Raw genomic sequence first — 16,786 nt, forward strand, 5'->3', positions numbered from 1 at the left:
TTAAGGCACTTCAGTCAAATGTTACTCTCATGCAAGTTAACAGAACTGCTTCGATTGGGGTTTGATTAGAGGTCCAAAGGAAAGCAATATAATATATGGAAAATAAATAGCTCTTGACCAACTAATTGGGATACTTTTAATGAGATTATAAATTTAATTGATCACTGCAAGAGTTTTGATGCTATGAAATTTACCCGCAAAAAGATTTAACACTGTGCTTACAAAATCCTAATAACACAGGGGAATAACATAAAATGACACAGGTCTTATGACTGAAACAGAATTGAGAGGAAACACTGAAGAGACAGACAGACAGACATCTGCAGGAGAGATGCAGGAGGAACAAACTGGACTTCTGCTCTCACTCTCTCTGTTGACTACAGATGAATCCTAGGAAATTAGCTTGCTGTGCCAACGCCTTTGTGAATATTCTGAGATCCTAAGATGCAATTATGTATTACACATTATGCAAATATAGTCACACCTCTTAGGCACAAAACAGAGGAGCTGCTATGCTGAGGAGTGGGGATCCCAAAGAACTGCTCCAGTGAACAAGCAAGCCAACACGAACTACACAGTGTGACGTGCTAGCCGGGCACATCAGCCTGCTTCCTTAGTGCATTCAGAGGGTAGTACTGCGTAGGGGTTAGGGAAGTTACCATACCTCCCCAGGTGTGCTCAAATGCCAGCTCTGGTTTGGCATTCACACTCAAACACTAGAAAATCAGAAATGGTTGAGAGAAGCACCACAGAAATTGCACATGTAACAAGAACATACCACGAGTGGAGGCAGGATCTTAACTGGAAGGGAATTTCAAAAATCCAGATGGGCTTTTTAGTTACTGAAGGATGCACTCTAGACAGCTGCAACCTGAAAAAGGAAACTGCCCTATTACAATCCAAGTCCAGGAGTTGGTCCAAGTAGGTGGGCTACCAGCTTTAGGGTCATACTGGATGATAAACCGGCAGGGAAGACCCATGCAGACCTCTTGCACAACTTTTCATGCAACTGCACTTAATGCTGAACAGATAAGCTACATAATGTTAGTCTGTCATAAAATATGTACTTCAGGCACCATTTGGTTTCTTTCTGTTTCTAGTTGCAGGAAGAGCAAATTGTACTTTAAAATGGCATAATGGATCATGGCCACCACTGGGCTGGGGCACTCCTACCCGAGAGAAAAGCCACTGACCTCTGAAAAATGTGGATAATTTTCTTGGAGGACTGACAGCAGTAACACCACAGTATCCTTGTGCTTGCACTGGTACCAGGAAAGCACAGGCATCAAAAGTAACCATATCCTTAGGAAAAGTATTTTAAACCATTGACTTTATTAAAATACTTAATACACAGTTTGTAGAGGAATGTACTTACATTTTCTGGAAACTCCACTGAAACTAGATTTTAATTATATATTTAACAAATGACAAAACAGTGGATGAATTCATGCTGTACACCAAAGAATAGACAAGTTAGGGTTTTCTTATCATCATTATTTTCCTGGCACAGACTCTGCTTCTTAGCTTCAATCTCTTGAAAATCTAGTAGCAGAGAAAGGAGGTTTGCATTTCTCACAGCATTAAACCCATCTGGTCCAAGTGAAATTCCATTTGTTTTCATCAGGTTCTTCATTCAACCCTTCCCCAGTAGCTTCCTCTTCCAGAAAGTAAAAGGCAATTAGCCTCTCTAAAAAGCTACAAGCCATAGTGCAAGAAGAGTTTGACAATCGAATGTGAACGTGGAATTCTAAACCTTCTCAGTCATTACTCTTTCAAAATATGCATTTCAAGCTGAGAGTAGAAAAAAAGACACTGTCAAAATACAAGGGCCACAACACATTCATGGACTTGGTGGAATGCACATGGAAGACAGCTTGCGGTGCTGCAGCTCTGAAGTAAAAGGTAAACCAGAAGCTAGGTCTTGTTGAAATACAAGATACAAGGGTGGGGAAGGAGAAAGACGGAAATAACCTGGACACTTCCTTTCAAGAATAAAATGTCCTAACCTCATGGAGAAGGCTGTAATCAACATACACAATGCAATTGCCACAGAACCATGAGATCAATGACAAAGTGTATGTTATGACAATCTCAATGACAAGTATAATCTGGGGGAAATTATTTATACTGAGCGAAGAAATAATTAACTGTGTGTTTCAATGCAAGATGCACAGAGGCTGCATAGGTTTTCACATCAGATTCATAAGGCTCTTTTTTAGGAGATAATTTTGCAACCTTGCATAGGTGATATTATATCTTTTCTATAGATAATATGCAGAAACTATATACAGTTGAAAAAAAGAACTTTGATGAACACATTTTTTCCCCTCAAGTTTTGCCATAGTATAAAAAGTGACTTATATAACTCCTTCAGTTCTCTAAAACACATACGGAATATCCCAGAAAGAGACGCTAGTAACACCATCTAAATGATGGCATGTGCATTTTATACAACAGGTTGAAACAACTAGAGAAGCCACCACAAAGCATAGTCCTAAAGCTTCCATATAGAAAAAAATAATGCAGGAGTCAATTTTGCTTACAAGCATTAAAACTCATTTAAACAGAAATGCATTTTAGTTATAACAAATCAATGAGCTTCACTAATCAGATTGCTGAATGAAAGGATGACTCACACATTAAGTAAACTATAGAAAGAGCCAATTCGATCTTTGCTTGATAAATGTACAGTAAACTTTAAAATCTGCATTTGGTTTCCAATTAAGCCCAGCTCAGAACAACTCCTCCCTTAGACAACCAGAATGCAGCTTCTCAAAATTAATATTATGAACATCTGCCAGTGCGCTGCAACAAGAGCCATCAGGGTATTCATGCGCTTCTTCATTTGGTGTGAAAGAAAGTCAGCCAGAGGTGAGCATGGTGCCACAGGACAGCCAATCCCACCCTTGAAAATGAGCATTCTGTTCCCTGGGACACTCATCCACCCCGCTAAATGGCTTCATTTTGCCCTGCAATTACCTAAACCAGGACACTTTCTGTCTGATGTGGCTCTCTTCCACTGAAACTACCTTCTCTTTCACACAGGAGTTGTCTGGCATTTCTTTTGCCATTTTGTGCCTGGATCTAAGACATCATGATTAGCGCTGCTTATTACTCTTGTATATCACAGTGATGTGTACTTCTTAGTAATATTTACAATGGTATCACTGTGGAGAACTAAGCCCTGTACTAGAAACAGTCTCTTAACAGAGACCTTAATACTAAGGATTTGGTGTACTCCTTACCTACAGATAAACTTAAAAAGGCAAAGCTAAAATCAGCCCACTATACATTTGGTGTGTTAGGTTCAAACAGGGGAAAAAAACAAACACCCAGCACGTTTGCTTTCAAAGGGATGCTATTTACAAGAAGGACTTGTTTTTTTAATATTTCAACAACAAAAACCCAGCTAATTTTGAAAATAGTGAAATCTAAGGCGGCTTAGATTTTAACCAACACAGAGCACAAACAACATTGCTGTTTGCTGTGAAACACAAGTCTCAGAAATGTAGGGAAACTATGATCAGTTATACTATGGGTGACAAATTGCAACCAGTTGAATAACAATAATAAAAAAAACACTTCTGCTTTTTTTTTTAAACACAGCCTCTAAAAAGTACAGCATCCCAATGCTTTCTCAGTTCCAGATTGCTGACATTATAAATTAAAGGTGAAAAGAGATCCGTATATAAACAAGGCAGCCTTCCATTGACTTCATGGTACTGTTCTTGTCTAAGCTTTGGAAATTTCATCTTCAAATACCATAAGGTAAGGTGGAATTTATCAGTTACAAAACAATGTCCATTTGTACGTGGAATTTGAAAAAAACCCCACAAACCCCAAACAAACTCAAAAAACCACTCCCAAGTATTTACAGCAATTCAGATTTCTTTTTTTCCAGCCTTTACACTTGCGTTTCACCTTCTGCAGAACTGTAAACACACTATCCGCTGAGACCAAGGCCTTATGTTATGGTACGCGGCCTTTTGGGCGGTGGAGGCGGCATGAGTTCAGTGTCAGGATCGAGGTGGTGTTTCCGCGTCTGTCCTTGAGAAGCTGCTGTACATCTGTCAATGAACTCAAACAGCATCTCCTTCGTGACTGGGTTCTGGATGCTGTTGCATACAGCTGGGAACAAAAAACATACTCTCAAGTTACTAAACCCATTTGTTGTAGTGAGCACTTCAATAATTTCATCCCCTCTTTGCAAAATAAGTAACATAATTTGTCTCATGTATTCAGCTTTAAACACAGACCTTCACAAGATGGCTGTGTCAGGAGTCAAGTATCTGCTTTGTCCCCCAGAGAGCAAAGCAGTGTAGTGGGCCCCCACCTCATGGGAATCTCTCTTTTCAAAACAAACAAAAGGCATGCCTGTGTAGGCTTCATGGGGCAACTATAAAAACGCCAAGAACTGACATCCTATTGAGGCAAGCAACAGCAACGAAGGCCTTGTGAGACATGGCTTTAAAACACTCATCAAATCCTAATAGCTAGAAACAAGACTGGCCTAATATTGAAAACCTCAATTAAGGTAAGCTTTTTTTTTTTTTTTCACCACTAAGTACTACAAATACCATAAACCCATAATGCACAGTACTTTTTTTTTAAACCCATATACCTTCATGTGGCAGAAGACTGTATGATGGAGGAAAGGCCATAGTGCTGCTTGGTGGCCAAGGCATGCAGGTACAAGCACACTTGGATTACTTAACATGACTCCCCAGGTCATAGTTTGTAAGTAATGGCCCCCAGGATTTTATGGAACAAATAAAAAGGCTTACTTCTCTTAAAACAAATGAAGTATTTTTAATACTTTTGCTATGTAACTTTATACTCCTCTAATTAATCCTCCCAAGAGACTTAGGCAGGAGGAAAAAAATAAAGAGCAAGAAATTAAGTAGGAATCCTATGACTATCTTGGAAGAAAGTACAAAATGATCAGAGGATAATTTATAGCATGTAAGGATCGACCACAGTATGAATGCAATTTCCATGCAAAACAATCCATTGACCCCTAGAGTACTAAATAACATTAAGACTCCTTAAAATGTACTTGCAATATAGCATCGTTACAAATAACAATGACTCTTAAAAACACTCCTTCCTTTTCTGCAGAATTCCAGAACCATTCAAAGCACTACTTTATAATTAATAAAACACCTTCCTAGCTTTTTAATCATCTCATTTATTTTTGGTGAAATGGTGCTTTAAAAATTCTACTGTATGTGACTTTAGCAGTTAGAAAGCATTACGATTATCAGTAGTTTAGGAATAGAATTTGTGCCACAAGGCAGCTGGTCTAACTCTATAGCAACTTTTATGGGCTGTCCTATCTTAATCACTCAAAAACCCCTTCTCTTTTCAATTTGAAGGGTATCAAAGTCCAAAAGCAAGAGGGAGACAGGTACTTATTTTGTTGCTATTTCAACCATGGGGAAGAATAAATAGTATTTTTCATGAAGAGAAAGCAAACAGAGGAGAAAGGATCTAGAGAAGGGGACAACGGAAGTCTCAAATAAGAAAATACAACTTTTGGAGATTTTGAAAATGGCCAAAAGCAAAAATCCAAAGCCAAAAGAAAACTTTCTGTTCTGAAAATTCCCATGGAAAATTTGAAATATTTCTTACAAAACAGCCTTTCCTTTAGCATTTAGTCTTCTTTTAATTTTTATTTTTAGGAAATTCATTATGTTTTGGTAGGAAAAAAAGTCAGGAATAACATAATTGCTCTACAAATGGAGAAAATGACAAGTGAAAAAAGGCAGCTACATATGCTCTTAAGAACAAAGGAAAGAAAAATATGCCACTCCTCAAAGAAGAGAAAACTCCAAGGAAAACTAACTATTGAAACAGTAAGGTGCAACAGAGAAGAGAAATTCAGGTCATGGTGACAAAGAGATGTCGTTGTATTTGTATGACTTTTGTGGCCCATTCCTCTTTCCTGACAGAACTGCTCAGCAGGTACTTCAGCTACATTCTGTGCTGGTTCCTTAAGGTGCCAACAGATTTATTATCTCCTGGCAAAATGACCACATTTTGTTTATTCAAGAAAATCTACTCACTGCTCAGGCAGAAATACAAGTAGAACGGTTCAGAGAAAATCCTACATCATCTATGCATGCCTGAATAAACAGCATGGTCTTAAATATGATTAAACTTCATTTTGGCACTTAACAAAAGTCAGTTATCAACATGACTATTGTTATTTGGCCTTGCACACTTCTATTCAAACTCTTACACTTCACCTGAAAGTAAACAACATCATTTAATTTACAATACTTCGCAAAATGTTTTTTGGTAGAAGAACATAAAAGTCTCACAATTCTGCAGGAATATACCCCCACCTTTCATTTGTTTCCCTCTTCATTGTTTGTATGACTACTGTAGAAACTTAAGATGACATTTTCTCCTACTAATTTTCCAGCCCATCTGCCAAATAAAGGTTTTGGCATTTTGAATAGCGGTGAAATTATAATGGATTTTTGTTCAACAAATTCAACTCATAGTGTGCCAGTTTGCATTACGTCCCAACAAGCCAACACAATGCTAGGAACTGATGTTAGTTAGTCAACTGCTGTTGCAATGCTATCGTAAAGAAAAACTTTCTTGGGTCTCACTTAAAAGGCATACCCTACCATTTAAATTCTCTTTGAGAAAGTTTTTGCAGTTCTACAAAGACTTAGGCACTTGTTTCTGCATTATCTGTTAAATACTGCATCAGAGTATTTAACTGACTTCATCAAATAACCCTGAAGCCAAAGGATTCATGGTCTATAAAAAGCTAAACATGACAAGCATTTGCAAGATGAGGTATTACTACAGTAAGTTAGAGAAGCCAGGACTCAAAATGAGAACACAGAGTGCCTTTCTTCCTTAAACTAGAATAGAGTTAAAAAATTAAAATTTGAGCCCGAAAGACTTTTAAAGCAAATTATTCTACTCACCCATGGCAGTGCTGTAGGCATTTGGAAAGCTTTTGTCTATTCTCTGTCTCATGAAGACCCAGCTGTTGTTCTCAAACTTGCACTCTATGATCTTATTGTCGTACTGTTTCAGTTCTTTTGTCACCTGTTTAAAAAAAAGTAAATTGTTTGGGATGAACATATTTTAACTCACATGTTTTTCTTTCTTTTAGGGATAAATAATAGAAGATCAAAAGCTGCCCTGCATTTTTCAGCAATATGCCTCCATCCTACAGAGGAAAACTGCACAGACTACATCTCCATTATACATATGCTCAGCTACCCAACATTTTAAAAATACTTTTCAAATCTGCTGTCAATATACAGCAATTACATTATGCTAAAACATCAGCAGCTCTAACAGAGGGGGAAAAAAGTCACTACTGGCCCAAATGCAAATAGGTTTCCATGGGAATAAACTGCTTCCAGTGTAAGTGCTACTGCCAGCGTAAGTGCATGAAATGTATTATCCATGTTTCATCAACCTTCTTTGCTGAAGGTCTCAAAGCCAAATGTCAGATTTTACTACCAGAAAGAGCTTATGGAAAATCATTCCACTCTTTACATTACTGAGGATTTTTCTTCTTTTTTAAATTAATTTATCTTTAAAAATTAAGATTGTAACTTCAAAATAATGCAGGATTTCAAATCACATATGTTCTAAATCTCGTTTAGGCCTCCCTTTATTGATTCATAGATTTATCAGCAGCCAATACCCTGAGCTATTTGTCTTTCTATTTGGCAATGCTGTGTGGTTTGGAAATGTAGTTTATATGCATTGGACTTCCTAGTTGTTTTGGCTACTTCATCCTATGCATCCTAATCTATGATACAATGCAAAATTTTCAAGTAACCATGGTAACCCCAGAACATTATCTAACGCTTTAACAATTTTACCCATATACTTCACTTTGTTCCAAAGGGCCTCTTCAGAAGTATATGACTGTATTTAACTGCTGCTGCGTTTAGTTTGCTATAGTTACCAATGAAAAGCTGTACAAGGTGATATAACACTTTGGATTCAGGATCTTATGCGTAAGCGCTCTCATAAAAAGGGACTGGTTATTGCAATTCATTAGCATAATTATTCACCTCTGTTGTCTACTTGCTCCTGAGCGGTGACATGGGAATTTACTACTGTCAGAGGGATGCAGATTTGAAAAAGGCCATAACTGTCTCCAGACAGCTTAATAGCACATACAGTGGAAAAGCCCATGAACCTCTTTTCCATTAATTCCCAGATAAAAGTAATTAATTCATGAAAAGGTCCTGAGTATGGACTGAGTCCTCCTATACTGCATGGTACAGGATTTATCCTTAATTTGATAAGCAGAATCCTAACATTTTTCTTGGTATTCACCCTGAATACTTGTGTTCGTTCCTGGATAGGGAGCCCTGGGATTTTACTTGTCAAGTGAACATGGCTCTGTAAGACAATTTTGTTAAACCTGCTTACAGTTGAGGCCTTTCCTGCTGCAGGACTGACAGAGGCAGAGTCAGATTTCCATGTCACACATTATTCCTCCATCCATTCCATCACCTGCAAAGAGCTTTTCTCCTAAAATCATTTAATCCTTAAGTGAAGCTTGCATCTGCTGATGATCACTTGGATGAAATCAACTGATTGCCCAGATCAGCAATCCTTTCCTTTGCAGCATGCTCTGCACAGCATGTCGCTTCTTTCCATCTGCATTGAAAAGCTATGTACAGTCCAGATGTTTGACTGACATGCATTTGTGGACGTATTTATATTCCATTAGGTGTATGCAGAAAAACACAACATCCTTTTCTAGCGCACTATGGATACATAAACCCAGGAAGAAACTCTTGGCTGCGCAATGCCTTGGGCAGGTATATTACTTTGAAAACAGCTGCCTAGTGGAAGTGGGGGCAGCAAGGGGGTATGACCATGTGTCTGATTTTCTGTCAAAGCAGGGAAATGTTAGAAGGATCACCTGAGAGAGAGAAATATATAAAACTGCAGGCAATGACTTCAACTAACCAAACATCTCATAAGGCTTTCTCATGGTTTGTCATTCTTCGAGTGTTCAGATGCTCAGAATAGCAATAAATTAGATGGCAGCTTTATCTGGCTGTGGCAATTAAGCAGCATTATTAACTATCTAGATACTTGCTTGGCCATTTATTAGCAATCTGGAAGATAGATCTTTCCACAAAATATGAACACCTGCCAAACCACTGACTTAAATGAATTCTCCCGTTAGAAAACTGGCAATCATAGGCTTTGACAACTGCAAGTTGTAGTAATTATTTTACAAAGGAAGAAATACAACATCTACTCTTCCCTATACTTTGTCAAGTGACCTCAGTCTTGTAAATGTACTTACTGTAATATTAATGAACATTTTAGGAACTGCTGGGCATTTGATCAAGACTACAAGTACTCTGAGCAAAACATACTTTTCAGCATTAAAAATAGTTTTCTACTATGGCATCTTAGTAGACTTCTAAATGGGTATTGTTTATGGACAGGACTGCCCATAGCGATCCTGGTATCCATAATTCAGACTTTACCTATCACTTGCATGCTACTTTCTCGTATTTCAGCTTTGAAGTGGGACAGGGAAACTGTCAAATTCAACTGTCTTGAATTTCCTTCCCTTCGGGAATTCACTCTGAGCTGCTCAGAGCAGCGTCGTCTTCATTGTCCCTTTGCAGTATGGGGTTCATCCCTCCTTCTCGCCCTTAAGTATTACAGTCTGCAGGAGTATCTGAATAATCCAACATCATTTATCTTCCTGAGAAGTACTCCTTCTAGGTAGTGCTTCACGGAAATGGGAGAAGTGTCTTAGGAATGATGGCAGTTCTCAACCAAAATGCTTATCTTCAGCAGCAGCAACCCTTTTGGTACAGTGTCAATGCTTCTGCCATACTGTTGATAAAATGCCATGGGAGACGGAAACTCCCACCACACTAAGGACTCCATGGAGCCTCCCTTAATTAAATATGTACTCCCTAGCCTATTTTCAGACAGCCAGTCTTAAAAGCCCAGAGGATCATGTCTTGGACGTGGGGCTGTCAGAGGTGGTGTGCATCCGAACAGTATCTCAGGTCTGGGCCACAAGTGTGTCCTGAGCAAGGACCAACGCCAACCTGTACACTACTTTCTTTTCAAGAGGAAGGAAATTGTTCCTCAGCAGGAACACTCGCTGTTCCTGACTGCATTCGATCTAGTTATCAGGAACCAGCCTACTTGCCCAACAGCAATAACTTCCCAAAAATACAGATGAGCTTCCTTTTGGAAGTTGATTCACTACATTACTGCTCGATTGCAAGATGTGATCGGAAAAAAGTGGGCAAGAGCTGCATCCCCATTTCAGCAACAGTTCATTATCAAATCAGACTGGATGTAATACAAGACCATTGCCTAAGAATGTCAGATTACATGAAGATGACAGCTATCTTCCTCTCCTTGCTGAGAAAGGCTTCCCACTGCCATCATCATCTGGGCTATTCACTGGGAAAAACTTTGGTGGAGTAAGCTTATTCCTTTTGCTAAGAATGATGACAGTTAAGGTTTAGGAAATCTGCCGCTTTCCAGTCTCCTTCCATCCCCTATGTTCTGAAAGAAATTCAAAATACATTAAAAGAAAGTGAAATATCTAACCCATCTCAGATTATCTTGCCTGGCAGAATAATGGAGCCATTTTGAGATGAATCACAATAGTGTGTTTATATGCAGCCACATTTTATGCTAATTTAGAGCAAAATGTGAAAAAACTATATATCCAGCTGAAAAAGACGAGAAGCCATTTACATTGAATGTAGTTAGCTCTACTCCCGTGAACATGCCTGCATTATCTCTGCTGACTACCAGCGGCCAAGGCTTTTCTGTGTATCTCTACAGCGCACTTGATCATCACACTGGTCCATCATTCCACCTGTTGAGTCATTCTTTCATTTACTTGAAGCATGCATGTTTTCTGTGAAGACTTCACTCAAACATTAGTCTCATCATTCTTAATCCCAAAGCAGAATGAAACTCCTGGGCAAGCTGCTACTTTACATAAGAGGTATTAACAATGAGAATTTAGATTTTAAGGTAATTAAGTTAATATTTCAGGAAGCATGTCTACAATGGACAAGCTTGTACTTTACAAACACATCTACCTTCCCCATACTTACAATCTTTAGAAAGAAAAAAGGAGGTAAGCTTTTAGATAAATGGAGACTTGACTGAAAGAAGCCCTACGTTTCCCTATGCATTTTTTTTTCAAAGCAATTGAAATTATTTTAGCTCAGTAAATAATCCCCTTTAAAGAAAGTGATGTTTGTAAGCAAAATCTTAACGCATTCTATTTAAAATCCTTTCTCTCTTTAAATGCCTTTTTGTTGCACTTTCCCCTCTACTACCAAACATTTACAGAAAGAAAATCATTCTTCAGTTCACCTATTTCTATTGCTTATCCCACATCCCTAGTCATCAGCCTATTTCTAAGATCGCAGAAGAAATGATAGTAATAGTAGACACAGAAAATGTTAACTTCCAGGAAAGAAGAAATGAGCAAAAGCAGCAGTTGAAATCTTATGGAATTAAAAAGACCTTTATTTCTTAATACAGAATTTAAAAAAGGAACAAAAACACATAGGCAAGATAGATTCTAAATGTAATGGCTTTCTATTTTCTAAGAAGAATCTGCCTTTTCTTTTTACAGCTGGCATGTGCAATGAAGGCATTCATTTTTGATACACTAAAGTACACAAACTGTTTGTTTTCTTTTTTTAAACACAAGTTCCAATGCCTGGAGGGGAGAAAAGTTTACAGCTGCCACATGAGGCCTGGAAAGTAATTCTTCCTCTCTCTGGTATCATAACTAACTTTTCACCATTAGGATCCATTCTCACAGCCAAAACAAACAAACAAGTGAACGCAGCGCATCCCAAAATAAATGATCAGCTCTGTGTTCACGAGGAAGAAACCTTTTGGTTGCTTCCCAGTCTCCTACTGGAGGAGAACTGGAGCCCACAGCTTCTCTAGTCAGCCATCCTGCAAAAATTAAACCACATTTTTCTAAGAACTGTCCAAAAAATATGACTCCTTGTCCTGAGGGTATTGGGATACATTCAGCCACAACCGACAGTTTAGGAAATAAAACCCCTCTAGCAACATAGCACATCTCAAATCCCAATTTCTGCATGACTCTCAAATGCTGTGACTGCTCACAACTGCGAAGTACAATTAGACTTTATTTCTGAACTTCTCAAGCAATGTGCAATGTCCTAGACGACAGAGAGAATTAACCTGCCCACAGATACTATGACTCCATAGCAGTAAGGACATCATCTGAAGACCAGGGAGAAGCAATGACAACAGTCAGGGAACAAAAAGAACAATTACATGGGAATTTGAGGAAACGAAGAGGGGTCAAGACTTCCTGAAGGAATAGGATGGAGACAGAAAAAATAAAGAAGCAGCAGTAACAAAATAAACAGCTTCTGAAGATATAAAGATAAGCCAAACTCAGAATGAGATCTTTTTGAAGACTGAAGACTTAAAGGTGACAAGCAAACTCCAACGACCTTCATGTCAAACCAAGGCAATTGAGAGGAAATGAGGTGTGAGAAACAGAGCTCCCGTTTATCTTGAGAATACACCTAAAGCAAAGCTTCAAAGTGCATGATTTCAGTCCATGCCCAGCTTTCCAGAGGAATGTGCAGACGGGCAAGGACTATCCTGGGAAAGCACTCTTACATGTGATTACAGACGAGGACATGAATATAAGGAATTCTGATGATTTGACTAAGAACATCCTAGACAGTCAGTAGCTGTGTAGTTATTAGAGCCCCCAACACCTACAGGGCACAACGCGGCACCTAACAGAGATCCCAAGTTGTTTCCTCAGTGCTTCTTCCCAATTCTTGGACACCTTGTCAGATGCTTTTAAAGAACTTTTTCCCCCATTCACATAAAGTATCTCATGCTTTCCCCAGTAAAGCTTCTCAAAGAACTATAAAAATTTAAGAGATGGTTATTAAATGCCTGTTCTTACTATTAGTGTACACAGGACCACAAATATTAATACTGTCAAGTGGCAGAAGTTAATCAGTTAAATAATCTGCTTCTCATTTTTGTTCAAGCCAAAAAAGATTTTGTAATGTAGCTTAATATCCATTTCTTAATATGATTCAAGAGATTATTTTATCAAAAACATAGATTTGTTGAAAGTAAAATAAGAGCACTGGTAACCAATTCTGTTGCTAAATCAAACATACTGACTGTGTTTCCTTTCAAGTAATATATCACCCAACAAATGGTTATCAGCTTGGGTAAACACAATGCAGTTGATATGTTTATTTAACATTAAAGAAGCCTTCTAAGTGTAACTACGCCACTTCTTGTGTACATAGGAAATGGAAATGCTCCAATTTTGAGGTCTCATTCCTGGAAAGGAACATTAAGAAATGTAAAAATTTTAACATTTTTGTTCACACCAAATTAAACCACCAAGCACTGAAAAATCATGGAAAAAGCCCAAAAGAAAAATAATGTTTCAAAATCACAAGTGAGGCTTTTTTAAATGGTAGATTTTTTTTTTTTTTTTTACTTCCAGTGTCTCGGTCTCACAGTTCACGATTTCTTCTTTCTTTTTAACATGTAGTATTCTCTCACAGAATCTCTCATTCTTACATGTAGTAATTTCAAATATGGATACCATTTTCTGATATACAGAACGGGTTGGAGTCCTGGGGTTTTCCTGACAACTGACTCATAGAAACATCAGAAATAAAAAGCCTTCCTCTTATCAGTGATTTTACAAGTTTAATGATTTTCAGTGCCAGCTGGAAATAGATTTCTTAATGTATCTTGGAAGGTCTCCTGCACACCTGACCTTGTAACACCATCTGAACTATCTGTAAGAAACCAATGTTTTTCTGAGCTTTGTTTGGGACTCTTGAAGGAACACTGGTATCTACAACAAAGCAGATAACTAGTAACTGCTAAGACCATGATGTGGAAATGTATCTGTGTTTGCACAAATGCTTTGCTCAATGATGTGATACTCTTTTTCTATACTTCCCGTTCCACTCAAAGGGAAAACCTGGTCAGTCACAGCAAACCAACAAACTCTTTGCACACCTTTGGGCATTTTAACTCAGTCATCGACAGTACTCAAAGAGCGGTTGACCTTCCTGCTAGACTTTGCCATCTCCACCTAACTCCAAGGGAACTTCAAAGCTTTTCAAAAACCCATTTTCATTTAATCATCGTCAAAAATAGGAAACAGAGATCCAAAGGTCCATACACATCTTGAACAGTTAAATGAAAGTAATAAATGGTTGCCCTCCTAGATCAGTATCCCTTGCCCAGGCACTCTAATTATCACAGGTCTATCGATTAAAGAAAAAAGATCTCTCTGTACATCTTCTGTAAAAACTGAGAAATGGAAGAATTCTGTTCTGAGGACTCATGAACCTGGCATACCTCCACTGTGATGAGTTCTTAAATAAAGTCATATTAAAAAAAGCAACTCATGTCATTCTGACCCTCAGCATGTGCTGATGAAAGAGCAAGAAACTCTAGTGGATGGGGGAACTGCAGTAAGCACCCAGGCAGTAAGAGAGCAGTAATAGAGCTCTCAAAGCGAGTGTCAGTGTGAACTTGCTGTAGAGAGGATGTGTATTTGGTACAGAGCTTCACCTGCTCTACAGCTCATGAATTTGTAGGAAGAGGTTAAGAACAATGCTTCACCGCAAGCACCTGGGTAACCTTGCAGAGGCCAGAGACAGCCACCTTGGATTTGGCACACCAAGAATAACTGTGCCGCTAATTATCCTTGGGGTCAGTACTGAAACTGAGGGTGTTTGTCAAAGCACCAAAGAAGAACAGGCAGATGCAAGCAAAGTAGTAAAACACCACAGCAAACCACAGAACTGTTCAGCAGGTTATGCAAAAACAAACAGGGAAAAAAAAATCCTTTCACTGAAGGACAAGGAATCTACTGGAGGTTTCTGAAAAAACCCACCCCTCACCAGGAAGGTAAGCAACTGTACAGGAGGGGAAGACAGAGCAAGGATATACAGTGCAACGTGATAGAAAAAGCTGTAATCATAATGTAGAAATGATTCTGGGAGGAAACATTTCACCCACAGCCTGATATATTTTGAGAACTGTATTTCTACTTGACATGAGAGGACTGTATTTCTACTTGACATGAGCCAGCTTGTGAAAGCCAATCTTAACCCTCATTTGTGTTTTATTTACTCGGACTGCTTTTGCAAAAGGGAGCCAGCCCCAAACTGAGAGCACTGCATGCTAAGACACAAAGATCCAGGAGACAAGAGTTATACACCGATAGTAAAGAATATACTTTGAAAACACCACTTAGCTCCTTTATAAATTATGAATTTCATAAGGTTTATTATTCTCAGTTTGCAAATGGGGAAACAGAGAGAGATGGTTTGTGGTCACACAACAGGGAAAGCATTTATCTCCCATTAGGTTCTCTAAACCCGATCTTAATTACTCCTCAGGTACTTACGCTCATGCTACCAAGAAATCCTGTGACACAGGGCAGCTGAGATCTCTTTAATAATTTATCAGTAGAAACCCAAACATATCTTCCGGAGACAAAGCAACGCTATCACTATTTTACAACCTTTGGCAATGCTATTTCTATACCTCAAAATAAATGAAAGATAACCTAGATGACTGCCAGAATAGGACGAAGAGTTTTTCTGCCATTTTCTGCCCTTCACATGTTGGACTTCACCTCTGCAATGATGGCTCTTTTGAGAAATGTTTATGTTTATCACACATAGATTTTACAGTGTACTTTCTCATATGGCTGTTTTTAATCTTTTCTTTGTACCCAAGTTATTGCTACTGTAGGAGACTAAATTAATCTTGTTTTATCTGTACTTCTTACACCCTATAAGGGGTTTTGTCGCTTGCTGTCACGCTGCTGGGGATGGGTTACAGGGAGACTCCCTGGGGCTGGGCTATCAGGAGCTTCCCAGCAGCCTTTCTGTGTCGTCTGAGGAAAAACTACTTTTACGAGTCAGATAGTATCTGATCGCTATTCAGGTGGGCCCCAGCTCTACAAACTCTTATCCTTCTAAGTTATATACCTCTGAGCAGCTTCATAACATCAATTAGCCCACACTAGTGTTATCAGGATTGGGCCCTAAACCTAATTCTAGTCATTGCTTATCTGGCTTCTGAAATGTTCTTAGAAACCGTGGTTTTACGCTCTTTCAGAAAAACACCAAATGATACCAGAGTAAACCAAAAGAAATTTAAACTAGAATCCAAAGTAGCAAGTAATTGCAAGTGAGTCTTTTAAACCCACTTTTACTTGTAACAACACGCAGTTTTCAAATTACAGCCATTATGAATCATATTCTTTTCTTCCATTTAGATCCCAAACAGCCAGTTTTATATGCTTAAAGTTTTTTTCCCCATAAATCAAAATTCACCACTGAGAACAACTGTGTTAACGCTGGAAGGAAATTTGTTTGCTTTGTTAAATAGAGCTTCAAAAGCATGAATTGAACGTACATTTGTGATCACAAGTAATGCCTCTTCTTATATCCATTCAAAATGTTTACTTTATTACAGCTTATAATAAATGTACTGTCTAAAATGCAGCAGCATGACTGTTCAATTTCCAGGCCATAATTTTATGATAATCATATGTAATATATTCATATGCCTACTCCACTGCCTAACAAAGCCCAAACTGGTTTGTTAGCAGCTCTGCTTTCCCCATGGATAAAATTTCTTTGCCTCAGAACACTACTGAATAACAACATTAAGAAAGATATAATCAAAATTTTACTTCATATTCTTCACTATAGTA

General features: G+C 38.3%; 1 protein-coding gene across 2 annotated transcripts in view; it reads right to left on the minus strand.

Moving 5' to 3' along the window:
• Window positions 1-1,315: 1,315 nt before the first annotated feature.
• Window positions 1,316-16,786, minus strand: part of RNGTT (RNA guanylyltransferase and 5'-phosphatase) — a 184,192-nt gene continuing 168,721 nt past the window's right edge. For both annotated transcript variants that reach the window (XM_075046597.1, XM_075046598.1), the window contains exons 15-16: window positions 6,948-7,071; window positions 1,316-4,128 (exon numbers count right to left, since the gene is read on the minus strand). In XM_075046597.1, the coding sequence (XP_074902698.1) occupies window positions 3,965-4,128; window positions 6,948-7,071 (288 nt within the window). In that variant the 3' untranslated portion in view covers window positions 1,316-3,964. The remainder of the gene's footprint in view (window positions 4,129-6,947; window positions 7,072-16,786) is intronic.

The sequence above is a fragment of the Buteo buteo genome, chromosome 15, assembly GCF_964188355.1.
Source record: "Buteo buteo chromosome 15, bButBut1.hap1.1, whole genome shotgun sequence".
NCBI classification, from domain to species: Eukaryota; Metazoa; Chordata; class Aves; order Accipitriformes; family Accipitridae; genus Buteo; species Buteo buteo.